At 32.0% G+C, this 18,515-nt stretch overlaps 1 protein-coding gene across 2 annotated transcripts; it reads right to left on the reverse strand.

Annotated features, from left to right (window-relative positions):
* Positions 1–695: 695 nt before the first annotated feature.
* LOC133294444 (peroxisomal fatty acid beta-oxidation multifunctional protein MFP2) lies at positions 696–9,510 on the reverse strand. 2 transcript variants are annotated; one of them, XM_061493096.1, is made up of 18 exons: positions 9,295–9,510; positions 7,664–7,735; positions 6,918–6,980; positions 6,768–6,827; positions 6,613–6,680; positions 6,451–6,532; positions 5,741–5,796; positions 5,131–5,433; positions 4,960–5,046; positions 3,902–4,076; positions 3,663–3,784; positions 3,394–3,557; positions 3,059–3,313; positions 2,858–2,979; positions 2,593–2,714; positions 2,326–2,474; positions 2,112–2,250; positions 696–1,159 (listed from the first exon to the last, which is right to left on the reverse strand). In XM_061493096.1, the coding sequence occupies exons 1-18, from the start codon at positions 9,395–9,397 to the stop codon at positions 1,124–1,126; spliced, it is 2,178 nt and encodes a 725-aa protein (XP_061349080.1). In that variant the 5' UTR covers positions 9,398–9,510; the 3' UTR covers positions 696–1,123. The 2 variants fall into 2 exon arrangements, with proteins under 2 accessions (XP_061349080.1, XP_061349079.1); XM_061493095.1 differs by having other exon boundaries at positions 6,768–6,821; positions 6,915–6,980.
* Positions 9,511–18,515: the final 9,005 nt, after the last annotated feature.

Here is an 18,515-nt window from a genome sequence, read left to right on the forward strand (position 1 = left end):
TTACTGAATTTTCATGTAGCTGTTGATGCAGCTGTAAATTACACACTTATTATTTTCTCGGTACAAATAAGTTTAACAAGAAGGATAACTTTTGTTATTTAATTAAGCTTACATTTGTTTTCCTAAATAATTTACTGGCTAAGTATCACCAGTAAAATTCGATCACAACCACACAGATTTTCTTTTTACTTTTATATCGAATAATCTTTTACAGTTTAGCTTCTGACTCAAGTTTCTTAGAAAGAAAGTTAATTATTTATTTCTGTTTTTTAATTTTTTAAATTTAAAAATTAAAATCCAAAGTATCTGAAATAAAAAACATAATTTAAAAAATATAAAAAGAGAAAAAAAAAATTGAATGCCTCTTAAACTAAAATGTAACAAAGTCAATGTACTTAGGTCTTTCAGAACATATCCAATCAAAAACATCCATATCCAATTAATACCCTGTTAAAAATCCTCATATTACCAATAAATACATCGTACCCTATCAAAAGTTCTCATATCATATATTAACAGTGACTGAATCTAGTTCAATTTTGCCCAATGATAAAAAAAAGTAGGTTAACAGGGAGGGAACACAATATCCAATGGTCGAGAGTGGATAATAAACCAAAGATTATTTAGAAAGAAAGCGGAAAATGGATTTGAATGAAGAAAGATACTCTCTTTTTTTTTAAGAAAAAAGAGAGAGCAAAAGCTAATACATGAGCCAAAAATACGTAAAGCGTTGCCGTGTGCAATTACTTTAATATTAATGTTGGCTTAATTCAACTACCATTATTGCTATTAACGGTAGTCAGCAGCACTGCAGCAGTGAACTCAAAAGGAACATAAAAAGAAATTATACACCATTTACTACCCATAACCATTTAAGCCAACTCTACTTTGTCATGGTGCTAGTAACAACAAACACAGACAAGGGCTCTAAGGAAGAAACCCATATACCTGAACCTGATATACTTTTATTTTGACCAAACAACTCTACTCTACTCTACTCAAATATTTTCTCATCATGCATTAGTTGGCTCTTTCTCAAGTCTCAACTATGTTCCATCCGAAAGGAGGAATAACTGGGAAAAGAAAATTCAATCATGTAAACATGTAATGAGTTATTTGTATCTTATAACCGTGACTTCACTTGCTCCACCGAGGCACTCTGCAAAAGAGCAGTACAACATCCATTAGAGGGCAATACCAATGGCACATGATGGAATGCTACAATCAGAATTATCTATTGGGAAAGTAATACAATTTGAGTACTAGGACAACGAAAGCTTCTTGAGTTCAAGAAGCAGGCAGTAACATCCATGTTTAAATCCCCCAAACTCCTTATTTTCTGAGGTTGTCTTCGTTGTTTGTCAAAAGGCCTCACTTTAAGCATAATTATAGTTTTAAACTAAAATGTAGATCCATCATACATAGAACGAAGATGTCGTAAAAATAAATCTTTGCATGTGATCTACCCTTTTTATGAAAAAAACTCTCATTTCCGTAGTCAGAAAATTAGTACACTGCCAAGATGAAAAGGTTAGGCCAGAATGAATTAAGGAATATTGTTCTCCAACGAAAAGTACTAAATGAATAGCAGTGCTAGTTAAGTCAATCCTAAAGTGCATAAAATGACTTAAGGATTCAATCATTCAATACCTGGATAATAAGACAAATTAAGGCTTGTTTTCAGAGGAACTTGGTCAATGTATATTATAATTGCTAATAGTTTAAAGCAGTTATTAAAATAAAGGAGCTAATTATTTTAGCCTCTATTCCAATCATTAGTGTAATACAGAACGACAGCACCAAGCATAGTTGTAACAAGACAAATTCCATTAGAAGATCCTGATTTTCTGGGTACAGGTGCAATGTGTTACTGAAGTGCTCCTTGTCTCTAAAAATTAACTTACTGAAAGATCGATCTTTGCTTGAGTTAAAAATGAGCCTAATATTCCAGCAAGATCTACCGTGGGAAAGAACCATTTGAAGACAATCCCACCCCAATGCAAATGACCAAATTGATAATATAGTTGGCTAAACAATCCTAGAACGCATCCTAACAAGACAAATATTTATGCATAAATGAAATGGAAACAAATGAGCTCTAGGTTACTCACCAGAGGAATCCCTTTGGCAGCCCTTGCAGCCAAGTAGGCACAAGGCTTGAAGAATTCTCCATACAATTCTGACCATTTCTCCAATCTTGAGTATATGTATTTGGATCCAAGAGAGTCAGCCCAGAATATGATACCCCCCCTGATGAAATCAGTCCCAAAATTTAGAACAAGTACAAAGTTTTGGGAACTATGCAAAATAACTAACAAGACAAACCTGTAAGGTGGAAAACCCATGCCCATGACAGCTGAAATATCAAGATCTGCTGCTTTGATTGCAATACCTTCATCAAGGACCCGACAAGCCTCATTCACCACAGGAAAGAAGATCATCTCTATGATGTCCTTTTCTGGTAACTTGACAAGCTGCCAAGGTTCAGATCCAAAACATAAGATCCAGTGGAATCAAACATAAAAATCAACTTCAAATTTTTTTTCCTCACAAGCCAATAAGCATGATATGTATTAGGAAGGCTAAAACGACCTTGGGATCAATGGAGACCCCGGAAATTCTCCTAGCCTTCTCAATATAGTTCTTCAATTCAGGATCAGGACTAGCCTTGCGTCTATCGTCATACAAATAAAACCCTCTGCGAGTTGTTTCGCCTGTTAGAAGCATATTTTGAACAAAGATTGTAAGTGAATTATTTAGTAGAAACACACCATGGCATGGGCATTTCATTGTTAAGTAATTATATTCCACATAGATATCTCATCGGAATTCCAACAGATGTAGAGTTAATCATTACCTGCTCTCTTATCCTCTTGCAAAATTGGAATAAGCATTGATTTATAAGTTCGCTCTGGAAAATTCTGAACAAATTGCGAGCCAGTTGCAACCGCCACGCCAAAACCAACGAGGTCAGCCAATCTGTATTAGTAAATAAGTGACAAATTAAACCCTTCAAGAAGTGGTTGTGGATATCAAGAACTTATTCAAGCATCATTACCTCAAAGGCCCCATGGGCATTCCAAATTTGGTTATTACTTTATCAATTTGATAAACATCAGTGCCACGTTCAACAAGCAAGAGAGCTGCTTGTGTATATGGGAAGAACATCCGATTGACAGCGAATCCTGTACAGTTTCCAACCACCACTGGAGTTTTCTTTATCTTTTTTGAAACATCTAGCAAGTCAACTATTACTTGGGGAGATGTCTGCTTGGTACGTACAATTTCCAGAAGTGGCATAACATGTGCAGGACTGCAGAAGCGCAAGTCAAGTTTTCAGTCAGAAAGATACAGCAAGGAAAAAAATTATAGTTTCCAAATACAGGATACCACCTGAAGAAATGGGCTCCAATAATTCGATCCTGAGACTTGGTCTTCTCTCCAATCAGGTTCAAGTCAATTGTGGAAGTGTTACTTGCAAGTATACAATTAGGTGGACAATACTTTTCAAGATCAGCAAAGATTTGTTGCTTTAAGGAAACATTCTCAATAACAGCCTGTCCAGACATCAAATGCCAACAGTTTATGGTTATCCTAATCTTTGGATAACATACAACCATGACAGTCAATTAGCAAATTTATATTGGAGTTCATTATAGCACCTCTATCACCATGTCCACATCTCTAAAGCTTTCATAGTCAAGGGAACCTTTGACAAGAGTGATAGCGTTTTCAAATTTTTCCTGGGTCATTTTACCTTTCTTGATACGGCTCTGTAAATTTGCTGCACAAAGAGGGAAAAAACTACATGAGAATAGCATCACTTATTTCTTAATCGAAGGTGAAGTGTGAGTAGTGACTAGTTAGAACTTAGAACCAATTTACAAGAATTTGTTCTCACCTTTAATCCGATTGATACCAGCATCCAAGAACTTCTGATTTACTTCCTTCAAGATGACAGGATAGTTACTAAGAACTAAAGCTGTTGCTATTCCAGAGCCCATTAGTCCACCACCAAGGATAGCGACCTTTTTCATGTGTCTTGGAGCCAGACCACGATCAGTAACCCCAGGTACCTGTTCATGCCAAGAGGTATTGGGAAATTCATATCTATAGAATTTATACAAAAAGCAAGTACTGAATTAGGCTAGCTAATGCGGGTTCACAATCTTATTTGTCACCATATTACCTTTTGAGGAAACACACTAAAAAAAAATTTAAAACCTCAAGCCAGAAAACACTACTGCTCAAATTTAAAATATGCATTATTGGCACAGATTCAAGATGGGTAAGGATTCACAAATTTCAATGTCTGAAATTCTATAAAAAATTACAGAAATAGAACAAACATGAACATTTTAAAATGAAATACCAATATCTTGACATCAAGCCTAAGCATCGGAACCATTAAGTGAAAAACTAATAAAGTTGCCCAGCCAAACTACAAAGTAGCAACGGTATGAAGATATCTTGTTAAACTACAAATACTCTGTTGTAAATCTGATTATTCGAATAACCTCAGTTTTTACAGAAAACAACATTTCAGTCCTCTCTATCTAATTATCAAACAGCTTATAAAAGGTCCTTCAGAGGAAATAAAGGCCAAATTCAGTCCTTGGCCATAATTCTCCTATATAGTCACTTGGGCTAAGCTCACATGGTTGGGATGGACTGGGGTTAGTGTAGCAGTCATGGACTCAGTCCCATGTATATTCCCTATATATAAAATCTGGCATTTGTGTAACCATAGCTCAATAAGAAGCCAAACTGAGAACTTAAAAACATAGAAGAGCAACTAAGAACCATGTAAAAGTTTAAACTACGTTTTTAAGCTACAATATGAAAGCTTTCTTTTTCGATTAATAAATAATATAGTCTTGCAGAGATATCTTCTCAATCGAATGGGGGGGGGGGGGGGGTGAAATAGGGGTAAAATTAAAACACAAAACAGAAACAAACCTTAGATGTTCCTCTTTGAGCAAAAAATATGTGAACTAAGCTTTTGCAAGTATCTGACTGTACCAGTTCTTCAAATGCTTCAGCTTCCTTCAAAGATCAAACACAATGTCATATACATTTCTGCAACAGCTATATGAAGGGAAAAGAAGTATACTGGAGAAAGATGACAACCTTCCAGAGTCCTGCACGAGGACCAGAAACTATTCCCGCTTCAATAACATCAATGCAAACCAAAGGATGGTTGAGATTAGGAGCCTGTTTTCGAGCCTGAGCTCGTGCAAATTTCAGTATCTCTCTTGCTTCCCCTAGAGGTTCTATTTTGTCAGTCTTGTAAAGACTATAAACCCATGGTCGTCGGCGGTCCAAGATATCCAGAGCCCACTTGCGTGCAGTGTTCACCAACTGATCAGGTGAAACCACACCATCTACAAGCCCCAAGCCAAAAGCTTCCTTCCCTTGAACTGGCTTTGAAGTCTTTATTTTATTTTTATTTTTAAAAAAGCAAGTAGTAAAGAAATTAATTGAAATTCACTGGAAAAGCATGTTTAAGTCACAACTCTCAAATATTTTCCATAAAAAGAAAAATGCAATTCCACTCAAAGTGGAGAACTGAACCAAAAATCTGCTTATGTCCTGTCTAATAAAATTTAAACATAGAACTGTCAATATGCTGTTTGAATGATCACCAAACTGGAGTTTGAATACACCAGCTTTTCAGTTCAGTTCTTCACATTGAACAGAATAGCAAATTTATGAAAAGGAAGCATAAAATGTAGTATACCAGCATAATCTCAAGTGCCTTTGTCAGACCAACAAGACGAGGAAGTCGCTGTGTTCCTAAGACAAATTATGCGGTTAACAATAATAAAGTAAAAAAAAAGGAATAAGAACAAATAGTCAAGAGACACGCAGTCCTACTCATGGTCTAACTTCTCTCTTGTTTTATTACATTTTTTTTTTAATTATTCTAGGCCTACCTAACACAAGAATTAAGTTATTAAACCATGACCTCTGGTATGAACTTTCTGTTAACTAACAAACTCATCAAAAGCATGTTGCTAAAACTAAGGCTTCAAACAAGTTTACTCTGTAACTCATGTCCTCGTCCAATAACAATGATTACAAATACATTTACAAAACAGGATATGCACAAAAAAAGGTCAAATGTATAGAGATACACTACAAACCAAAAGAAGTAATGAATGGAAAATAAATCATACATTTGTTGAAGGTAATCATGACACGCACACCAAAAATTCACCCTGATTTTTCATATTTAACTTAGTACTTAACTCTTTCTGATGCATTGGACCAGAAAAATATCCCTACTAATCATTTCGAATATTGGTAAAATAGCATAAATGATGCCTGAGTGGTGAGATTTCATTTCAAGTTTTTCTTCATTTTCTTCTCGATGCACTCAATTGAAATTCGTACACAAAATATAAGTAAACTTGATGAAAATAGAGAAAAATTAGTCCAATCTACTACCTCCAAATCCAGGAATTATTCCAAGCTGAAGTTCAGGCAAACCTAGTTGAGCAGTTGGGGTTGATATCCGTGCATTGCATGCCTAAACAAGATAGAATTGGTGATATTTTGTAGAAAACTATGAAGAAAAGTCACTTTTCCTAAACAATTAGTAATGCATACCATTGCAACCTCTAATCCCCCACCCAAGGCAAGGCCATCAATGGCAGCAACTGAAGGTTTCCTTGCCGCTGAAAGATAAAGTGAATAGAGTCAGCATTGCACAAAATGACAAATTAATTGCAAATAGAGAATAAAATAAAAAATAAAAAAAGTACCTTCTATAGTATCAGTGATGATTTCTACTGATATCCAACCAGGTTTTGGACGCTCTATATAGGGCGAGGGGGAAGAGTTAGAAAATGAGTATGAACATAACTATAATAGAAAGACCCCAAAAATAAAAAATAAAAAAATGAAAGTACCTTTTGCCTCTTGAGCACCACCAAATGAAGTAATATCAAAACCTCCAGAAAATTTTCCCTTTGCACCTAATAAAGTAACATAAGATTCAACAATGATGCTGCAGCTGTAAGCCAGATGGCCAGGAACCACCTTTGGTGAAGCCCAAAACTAGCCTTATGTTTCATATTCTTTTCTCTCTTTTCCTTCTCTTAGTTCTTTACATTTTGAAATTTTAGTCTTTATCAAAATGTCACAATCATATCGTAGGAGTTGGTATAGTTGAGGAAGACTACTCTATCAGGTTTGAAAGATATCTAGGTCGTTAACGTTTGTATAATAGGACTAGTCAAAACAACTATGAACTGAGGTTGGGTCAAGGAATTCTGAATTCGATCGAGGGTAAATATGTAATTAGATAAGATCCTAAGTTGCGACTTGTTCATTGCTCAAGTGGTCATGGAGGGTGGAGATTTGTGTATAAGGTTATATGCTCAAGTGGTGGATAATTATCACATTCTCCTTTTCTTAATTCAAAGGCTTTAGATTTACATTAGCAAAAGTTTCCCTTTGAACCAGGTTCTCACTTCTCAGAAATTTATTTATTTTCAATTGTCCACTACCAAACCATGCTATTGCTTTCAGCATCAAATCCTACCAAATTACAAAGCCTATATTGTTAAATTGAATAAGCTTAAGTGCTGTCTCTTCCTAATTATTTGAACAATCTCCAAGCATAAAAGCTGCTCAATTCAAAAGCATGTTGCAATACCTGTAACAACAATTGCCTTGACATCATCCCTCTGTAAAGCCTGATCAAAACTCTCCTTTAAACTGCGCAATACTAGAGAGAGAGAGGAAGGCAGATAAGCAACATAGGGTAATCTTAAGTAATAGAAAAACAATGTACGAAGAAAATAGAGAAAGATACTGAAAAATCTGGACAGTGATACATTCAGGTTTAACAGCATACTGTGGTATTATCCTGAATTTCCACACTACACCTGCTCAAATATTTGGTAACGGGAAAGTGAAAGCCACAATGTATTCCAAATTTAGCTTCAGTAGCAATTAAGGACAGAACAAATTGAAATGAACTACAGTTTACTAGCCATGATCAGATAATAGTAGAAATAAAGTGTGAGATACACGCATTCAACTCTACATCCTCTGTGTCATCCCCCTCATTCATCAAATAATAGAATTATACATGGGGATGTAAACGAGCCAAGCCAAGCCGAGCACTTAAAGTTCAAGCTTGGCTTGCAAAAAAAAAAAAAGATGATGCTAATGCTTGACTCATTTATTTAAACAAGCCAAATTTAAAGCCTGGACTTGGCTTCTTTAAAAACATGAATATTGAGCTTAGCTTGTTTAGCTAGTTTCTAGCCTGATTATTTTCTGTCTTTATCAAATCTGTTCTTCAAGTACTTTTAAGTTAATTAACTTAGTATTTAGTAGACATTTTTATGCTAGAAGATGAGGTAAAAATCGGAAGAAAATGGAGTAAAAGAATCTTTGAGCTTAAAAGTTAGGTAATCATAATTCTCTACGTAGAACTACAATCCAATGAGTAATAAAAATATATAAATAAATGGGTTCGCTTTTTCTACGGTCAATGTAAATAACTTATCTACATTGAGTCCAAAACGACGTCGTTTTGAGGCGGAAATCAAGGTATTTTTATAATTATAATTTATTGCAAGGTTATAATAGTTTTTTCATTATAATTTTTTAATTTTTCAATCCAAAACGACGTCGTTTTAGGAGCAAATGTAGGTAACTTATCTATCTACATTCACTGTAGAAACATTAAAGCCTAAATTATTACAATATATATCCCTTTATATACTTATTATTAGTGTAACGTCGATCCTATAAGGCTTGACCTTGACTTATTTAAATAATCAAGCCTAATGTCAAACTTGAGCTTGTTTGTTTAGTAAAACAAATGAGTTTGATCAAGCATTTGACGAGTTGAACTCGAATAATTCACAAATAACTCAACTCATTTACACCCTTATTTTATAAATAAGAGCAAAAAGAAAGAAATGGACAAACAAAAATGCTTCTTGCTTTCGTTGCTACAGGCAAGAAAAAGGGGGTCAGTGTTGGACTTAACATCAAGTCATCTATTAATTGGGTAGCTAATAATCCTTTATGTCACTGCATAATTCCAATCCAGTTCATGACCATCAGAATTTCCATTAGGAAATATTTAAACATAGGTAAATTTCACCTCAGAAACATCAACAATGTTTTTGTTTTTGTTTTTTTTCATTTAAAAATAATAATAATAATCCTGATTATCTTTCTTCAATTATCGATCCTTAGATTCAGTATTCGAGGAAAATTAGAAGATCGAAAAATGGAGTAAAGAAGCAGATCGAAGAAGGGTTGTACCATCAACGGAGAGAGAATTGACAGGAGGGTTGATGATGGTGATGATGGCAACTCCATCAGGTCCAACCTCCATAAGCGTGCGTCCCTTCCCTCTGCTACCCATTATGATAACAGCAGCAAGCAATGGTAATGGAAGTGGAATGCGATTGTTTTGGTTTTCAAAGATTGAACTTCCAAGGAAGAGAAGGTGTCGTGAACGACTATGTCACAGTGACTTTGTAACCATAACTTCGCTATAAACAAGGGAGTTGTATATCATATTATATTTATAGGAATTATTTAATTATATTCACTTCACTACATTAAATTATGCCTATTCTAGTAAAAGTTTTTATACGTTATTTATTTTATTAATTGAATTAAATTTTTTTTCTTAATTAAAATATTTATAATTTATATATTATATTTATATTTAAAATTACCTGCAGAAAGATATTTAGGTGGTGTTTGGTTGGGAGCTTTTCAGCTGAAATCTATGTTTCTCAAGTATGGTTTTTAGAAACACCATGTTTGTTTCAACGTTTTTCATCAAAAACCCATCTATCCAATTTGTCTGGATTTATGAGAAACATAAATATTCGTACTGTTTAGAAACCCAATTTGAAGGTGGGATTTTTCGAAAAATCGATTATCTGACTTTTAATGCACCGTTGATTTTATAAAGTTACCTAATTTTCCCAGTAATATTTTTCCCCACCAAACAACTTTTTTTTACATTTCTCTACCTATCTCACTTTATCTATCTTTTCAATTATTTTTCTATCTATCTCATTTCTCTACTATTCCAAAAAAATTTCATGAAACAAATGCCCCATGGATAATGTATATGATTTTGTCTTGTGTATATCCTACCGCCATTACCCATACTTAGCTCCTCAACTCTACTCGCGCTTCACCGCAGGTAGGGCTGGCAATATGGGCCGGCCCGCCCCGGCCCGCCACTAGCCCGCCCAAAATGGGCTGGCCCGTCCCGGCCCGTTTTGACAAAATGGGTTGAATTGAGTAACCCGGCCCGTTTTATGAGTGGGCTGGCGGGCTACGGGCCAGCCCGCATAAAATAAAAAAAATATAAAAATAAAATACAAAAAATTAAATTCTGCATAAAATCACATAAAAAAATCTGCATAAAAGCATACAAAAATCTGTATAAAATCCTAATGTGCTTATGAAACCAAGAAGATCAGTGTTTAATAATCTGCATATAAATATGCATCTTTCAATCCAAAAATAATAATAAAAAAATAAAATCATATCAGGATAAAATAGAATAACAAAACAAGTAACAAAGTGTTGTATGAGCAGTCCACAACAATTCAAAAAAGCCACTTGCAAGCAGAGAAATCTAAGATACGGAGCTACATAACAATTGGGTAACCTAAAAAAAAAATGACTTGGCGGGCTAGCCCGCCCCGTGGCGGGCTGACCCATATGGGCTGGCGGGTTTGGCGGGGCGGGTTGGGCGGGCTGGTGGGTTGAAAGACTCAACCCAGCCCACCCCATTTGGCAGGCGGGGCGGGCCAGCCCGGCGGGCTCAGCCCATTTTGCCGGCCCTAACCGCAGGTAGGGATAAATGGACTGCACTTTGAGTTTTGAATTAAATAGATTACGCTGTGAATATTGGATCTGGCCTAGGCGGTAGTCTGTACGTCTCAAATTATAACTCTGATTTGTTTTATATTAAAAAATAAAAAATAAAAGTTTTGATCTAAATCTGTTTAAGTCTATTAAACATTCACTAATTAAAAGAACAATTAAAATAATGTTACTTTATTATTCAAAATTATTAAATTAATAATTTTTTTTTTAAAATAAATACTATCATATAGGCCGGTCTATTAGGCTTATAAGTCCGATTTGTACAAAAAAAAACCTATGATCTGTTTTCTAAATAAGTTTTTTTTTAAAGCCTAGACCTATTTTATTTTATTATTTGTAATAGGTCAAACTTGACTTAATATAAGCTAGGCCCCTGTAAGCCGACCTAACTCATTTACACCTCTAAAGTTGCACACTCTCTGTGTGTATAGATTTCCATTTATTTACCAAAAAAAAGTTCATTTTGTTCTTATGTGAACAAATTGCTTTTTGTACAATTACCAGTACAATTATCAATTTAGCAACAATCATATATGTAATGCTAACAATTTTTTAGATGGAATTATTAATATTTGTTTGTAGCTGTAAATATTAAATGTTTGGATAAAACTGAAATTTGAGAAACTTTATATCATGAATTAATGTATCCCAAAAAAATATTGGACCACGGTTTAAATGAAGAAAAACATTTTTTTATATTATGACATATTGTTAAAATTATTAAAATATTATTTTAAAGAGAAATATTTATTATTGTATAATAATATATATTAATTTGTAATTGTTTTTAAATATTCTATTTTGAATAAATGAATTTTTAATATAAACTAATTGCATAATTATTCAAGATTGATAATTTACAATTTAATTATATAAATAAATAATAGCATCAACGACTCAACTGAAATATATTCTAAATAAAATTGACATGGATTAATAATTCGTTAACCCAAACCTGGTCAGTCCTAAATTTTATTCATGCACAAATTCCTGATTTATTATAGATAAAAATATTTATCATTTAAATGACATAATTTTATGTTATTTTAAATAAAATGACAGTAGGTTTACAAGTGTTTTTTTTTAAGCTGAAAGTAAATATTTTTTAAATAATATGTAAATTTAATTGAATAAAGATATGTACAAACTTTCTTATATATGAAAAAATATTTTATTTTTGCTGTAAAAATATCTTTTACATATTTACATAAAAATAAATGAATTGTGTTCTTTATTTATATATTTCAATAAATACAAGTACAAAAAAAGTTAATTCTGTATTTTTTGGAGAAATCTTTTTGATAAAATTTACTCAATTTTTTTATAAATGAGACAAAAAATATATTTATACAATAATAAAAAATATTATATATATATATATATATATATATATATATATATTATTTTTTACATTTTAAATAATATTATTAGAATGTTACAAAAAGTAGAATGGATGAGATCTGAGCTACATACAACTTGCAAAATTGATATTTCCAAAGTTCACGCTTCCCAACAAAGTTGTTATGGATTGGGATGCCCGTCATCATTTCTTGTCCAACTCTACTTGCGTTTGGAGTTTGGACTATAGCTTTGCTGTTTTTTTCTTTTTTGGTAATCATAGCCCTGTTTTTTTTGTTTTTTTTAATATAACTCAAGGAACCTGTTTTATCTCTATCAACAAAATCTTTTACCACGAAATCTGTTTCAAGGAGCCTCTTTTATCTCGGAATAGTATTATTTTGTCACGTTTGGCAAAAAAATTTATCAAACAATCATGTCAACAGTAAATTTTATCAAAATGCCACGCGGCATATTTCGTTACACAGTGTAGCGAAATATGTCATGTCAGAATGCACAGTCAGCAAAAAAAAATGACACGTGTCAAGCAGGCAGAAATTCGCTACACTGTGTAGCGAATTATGCTTGAATTTTGCCTGCTTGACACGTGTCATTCTTTGCTGACTGTGCATCCTGACATGGCATATTTCGCTACACTGTGTAGCGAATTACTTGCAAACATATTTCGCTACACAGTGTAGTGAAATATGTCGCGTGGCATTTTGGCAAAATTTACTGTTGGCGTGGCAGTGTGGTAAATGTTTTTGCCAAGTGTGGCAAAATGGTCACTCTTCCTTTTATCTCTATCAACAAAATCCTGTTAACATGTTTAAGAAACTTAATTATCAATCAATTGTGTTGAGCTTTGTTGGTTAATTTTATTTTCGTTACTTATATTTAGGGGTGTAAATGGGCCAGGCTGGCCCAGCCCAGCCTACGGCCCGGCCTACATTAAGCCCAGCCCAGGCTCGGCCTTTCAGAAAAGTAGAGTAGACTTAGGCTTATAAAAAAGCTTTTTTAATAAATAGGCCATAGGCCAATTTTGTCAAGCCCGGCCTACAGCCTTGTAGGCTGGCCTATTTAATTTATGAAAATAAAATAATAAAATAATATTTATTTTATGTAGCAAAGACACAAAGTACTAAATACCAATATCTCTTACTTTTTGTGCTATTTTATTTTATGAAAGAAAAACTTGTCTAATGTCTCCAAATTTTACATGCTGTTGCAGCTTAATACCATGGAGCAATGGGTACCTTGCTGGATTATGATGTTACTGATGAAGATCTTTCAATAATACTCTTCTTTCCCTTGTCTTGATGGTGGTTTAAAGATTTTTAAATGAATGACATTCTCTTGTAGACTTTATTTCAGCATCCAGTAATTGTATTTTTCTTATTTTTCTCATTTCTTTGACTTTATTCCTCTATGATATACATTCTAGAGCTGAGGTATTATGTTGACTCTTTCTTGTTTGTCATCTTTTTCTTATGAGAAGTACTAGTGCATGGATGAATGAAACTTTCTTTGCTCTATACAATTTATTTTTTTTGCTTAGTATATATAGTGGGAAGCCTACAAGGCCTGTAGGCCATGTCAGGCTTTCTTATTTTTGAAAATGGGCCGGGCTTGGCCTACAAATAAAGCCTTTAATAGGCCAGTAGGCCAGATAGGCTAGATTTTTTTTTACGTAGGCTTGGGCCAGGATGGCCAAAGCCCAGCCCAGCCCAGCCCATTTACACCCCTACTTATATTGCTGTTTCAGCACTTCTCTCTCTCTATATATATTTCAGCAAAAGAAAAATTCTATATCACTCGGGATAGGTTATTCTACCTACTCCCTTCTTGCCTATCTTTTGCCTACCCTTTCATCACCGTTGGATTACAATATAATCCAACGGTCCATAATTGCGAAATAAAATAATCTTTTTTTTCCTTTCTCTCTCCTCACTTCCTCCCACACCCTTTCTCTCTTCCTATGCGATCCGGACACATCCTTTTGATCTCTCGATATCTTTTTTTTTTCCTTGATCCCTGATCTCCACCGAGGTGAACGCGCGGAAGCATTATGCGATTCATCGACCACAACATTTGAAATCATAATTTTCACGTAACATTAAAAAATGAACATATAATGTTTTTCATAGTTTTGAGATATGTTTTGAAATGAGGCAAAAAAAATAAAATATTACTATTTTAATAAATAATTACGAATACATAGCTGTTTCGAAACTATCTACGAATTTATTGCACTCATTCACGCCCGAATTAGGTGTCACTATTCACACCCAAATTAGGCGTGACTCCCGAGACATTCACGCCTAATTTAGGCGTGAATCATCTGGTGTTGACACCTGGCAAAAAAAGTCAACTTACGAACCGCAAAACTTTGGAAAGCCATAACTTTTGACTCGGGTATCCGAATTAGGTAATTTTTTTTTGATTCCACATAACTTTTCGAGATCTACACAATGACATCTCATTTGGTATATTTTATCTCTCACAAACACAATTCAAATTTGCAATAATTGTATTATATAGTGTATTACCAAAAAAAATTAAAATATTATTATTAATAAGAAAAACAAAATAAAGATTTAATTTGTGATTTAAACTCAAAAATAATATGAAAAATCTGTATTAATAAAAAAATTAAATAAATATTCTAAACACTTGGTAAAATATTATATCAATTTGTATATATTTTAATAATTAAATAAATAACATTGTACACTATTTTTTTTCAAACACTTGGTAGAGGCAAAAAAATTAAAATATTACTTTTTTAATAAATAATTACGAATAAGTTGCCATTTTGAATCTAATTACGAATATATTTCACTCATTCACGCCCAATAATGGTACCATAACATTAAATTCAAAATTCAAATTTGGGCGTATTTGCGTGGAACCAAATACGTATTTACGTGAATGAGTGAAATTTATACGTAAATAATTTAATAATTTATACCCATGTCATTGTGAGAGATAAAAGTTATGTGGAATCAAAAAAAGAATTAGCTGATTCGGATACCCGAGTCAAAAGTTATGGCATTATGATATTTTACGGTTAAACTATTAATATTTTGTGCCACGTGTCAACACCATACGAGTCACTCCTAATTTAGGGGTGAATGCCTTGGGAGTCACGCCTAATTTGGACGTGAATAGTCACGCCTAATTTGGACATGAATGAGTGCAATAGATCCGTAGATAGTTTCGAAACAGTTATATATTCGTAATTATTTATTAAAATAGTAATATTTTAATTTTTTTGCCTTTGAAATGAAAAATGTATAAATTATTAATCATATGTATTTCTTGGGTTTAGTTGATGGGTTAACGGGTCTTGAGTTTTAAATTTTTTGGACTATGATTGGAAAAAGGCTCAAGTAAGTAAAAGGAAATTAATATATTGGATCGATTTGGATTAGATCAGTTTTTTCAATCAAACAGAAATTCGATCCAATCCAATTAAAATTAGTATTTTTAATTTTAATTTTTGATTTTTCAATTTGGTTACCACGATTTGAATTGGTTTGAACACCCCTATATTTGACTTTCGTCTTGCATAAATAATATTTTTGGTTGTTGGTTATCCTATCCTATCATTTGAGATTTCAAACACATTCATAGGTTATGTGTAGTATTTGAGTATTTGCTATCATATATATAGAGAAAAATAAAACAGGTGATGCATAAACAATGTAAAAAACAATGTATAAATAACATTATTCAAATGTTAATTAACTTTCACTAATATTTTTCATGCTCATTGGAAAAACACAATTCCAGTAAAATAAATTAAATAAATTAAACCAATATGATTCGTTCAATAAAAAATAAATAAAATTAAGAAATTCTCAATGTCAGTGATGGCTTATTTTGTAAGATGATATATTTTTTTTTGAAATCTTTTATTTATTTGTGGTAATTGATAAAATAATTCTTGTGTGATAGAAAAGTCATGGATTTATATCTAACAAAATAATCTCTTTGAAAAATATCAAATTTTTATGGGGGTATTATTTTATTTTATTGGGATCTATTAATCTCATGTTGCATGAGATAATTATCTAATGCAACAGAGACAAGATAGTGGGATCCACTACTTTTTCGAAAAAAGAAAAAATAGTAGAACCTACTATTTTGTCTCTGTTACATGAGATAAGTATTTCCCTATTTTATTTAAAAAAATTATTTCAACCCAGGAATGAAAATAAAAAAGATAAAGATAAAACCACAACATATTCAAAACCAGTCCTTTCAGCTCAATATGTGTTTGTTCAAACATATGTTTTTTAAGTTAATTAAAATGAGGTTGATGAGAGATTAAAATGAGGTTGATGAGAGACATATTTATATTTGAGAATGGTTAATGACTTAATGCCACGATTTCTCCTCGCATTTTTATTTTCCAATTTTAGGGTATCACGAACCCTCTTTGCTATATTCATAGGATTTGTCATGTGATTTAATTCTTGTCCACCAAAATCTCATTCCCTTCGTATAAATAAGGAATCTATTAATCTCATGTTGTATGAGATAACAGAGACAAGATAGCAGAGTCCACTGCTTTTTTGAAAAGGGAAATAATTTTCTTATGTTGTAGGAAAATGCTTATCTTATGTTGTAGAAACAAGATTGTAAGTGGGATCCATAAGTAAGAGGAGAGAGAAAAAAAAAGAAATGGGACCCACCTAGCTTGTGTGTGTAGGAAATGTAGTTATCTTATGTAAAAGTAGATAAATATAACCCTTTTGAAAAATAAATAAATAATGAATCTTACTATTTTGTCTCTGTTACATAAGATAATTATCTTATGCAACATGAAATAATTATTTCCCTATAAATAATCATCTATCTAAGAAGGTAAAGAATATCTTTATCCCATAAGAAAGTAAATAATATGTACCTAGACAAAGAAGCCACCAATAAAATACATTATATACGCTGTTTAAAATGTATAAGTTGTTGTTCTTTGTGAACAAGTTCCTCTGCATTCAATAAATACTAATTCTTAGTCATTTATAAAATAAAAATTATAAGTGATTTAGTAATATACAAACTAAAATAAATTATAATTATTAAATTAATATTAATTAATATTTCCCATCGACATAAACTAATATTTATTGACTGACAAAACACCAGTCAAGCCAAATTGCGATAACACTTGCATTTAATTTTCTTTTCATTTCCAATATTCAAGAAACTTCTCCTTCTCATATCTAGATTCTTTATTTTATTAATGATATATGATGCTGTCACATAAAAAAACCCAAATAAATTTATTTTAATTACTTGAAATAAAGGTTAGCTCACTCGCAAGATCAGATCCATGATTCTTTATAATAGGGAGCGGAAATAAAATTTCAAAATTAGAAATATTATTAAGACAAATACGAGATACTAATATTATAAATATTTTTTAAGGAGATGTTAACCTATTATCATTAAAAAATATTTTTTTATATATAAAATTAAATTAAATTAAATTAAAATTTAGGAAGGGGCGGCCACCCATACTCGCCTTTCCCTCAACCCACCTATGCGTAAGGTGAATTTTTCTACAAACACCAAATTCACAAGAAAATTCTTAAGTTTTTTTTAGATAAACTATAAGTATCATTTTCAGGAAGCAATCATATTCGAGTCAGGAATATTCACATAATTATGAGGCTAACTTTCTCAAAGAATTTTTTTTGCATTTACAAGAATTTGAACGCAAAATCTTGCTTAAGCGAAATCAAATATATACCACTTGAATCAATCTTATTATGTAGAAAGTTTATAAGTTCATTTAAAACATTTACAAGTATATTGTGTAATATACGAAAAGTTTTCTGTTTGAAATTTTATTAAACATAAATTTAATTAGGATAGTTAATAAAAAAATGCGTACAATAACGTAATCAATTTGTCTATGATTTTAAAAAATAAATTACATGTACCAAAAAAAATAAAAATAAAAATTACAAATATTTGAAAATTTGAATTTTTTAAAAATATGCAAAATTAATAAAAAATTAAATTCTGCAAAAATATAAACAAAAATATTTTAAAAAGTAAATAAGAGATTTTTTTTTAAATTTGATGTATAAAAGCATATACTTAGTTTCAATTAGCACAGATGTATGAAAAAAAAATTTCAATTAACACACAAAAGTAACATAAAAAATAGTCTTATTGAGAAAAAATAATTTCTATTAATTTGGATTCATTATTTATTTTGCAAAATCTAGACGTGTAGAACAACAACATTTACTTTCCAACGAATAAAAAAG

This window comes from Gastrolobium bilobum, unplaced genomic scaffold, assembly GCF_033153095.1.
Source record: "Gastrolobium bilobum isolate Gb01-03AN ecotype WA unplaced genomic scaffold, APGP_CSIRO_Gbil_v1 utg5188, whole genome shotgun sequence".
Taxonomy (NCBI): Eukaryota; Viridiplantae; Streptophyta; class Magnoliopsida; order Fabales; family Fabaceae; genus Gastrolobium; species Gastrolobium bilobum.

What these genes read in the sequence shown, in the direction of transcription:
- LOC133294444 (XM_061493096.1), bottom strand. Translation starts at nt 9,397, where the DNA reads ATGGGTAGCAGAGGGAAGGGACGCACGCTTATGGAGGTTGGACCTGAT. An exon ending in CAATTCTCTCTCCGTTGATG is followed by an intron (nt 7,736 to 9,294) that starts GTACAACCCTTC and finishes CTCTCTCTCTAG; the next exon opens with TATTGCGCAGTTTAAAGGAG. An exon ending in CTCGTGCAGGACTCTGGAAG is followed by an intron (nt 5,047 to 5,130) that starts GTTGTCATCTTT and finishes TGATCTTTGAAG; the next exon opens with GAAGCTGAAGCATTTGAAGA.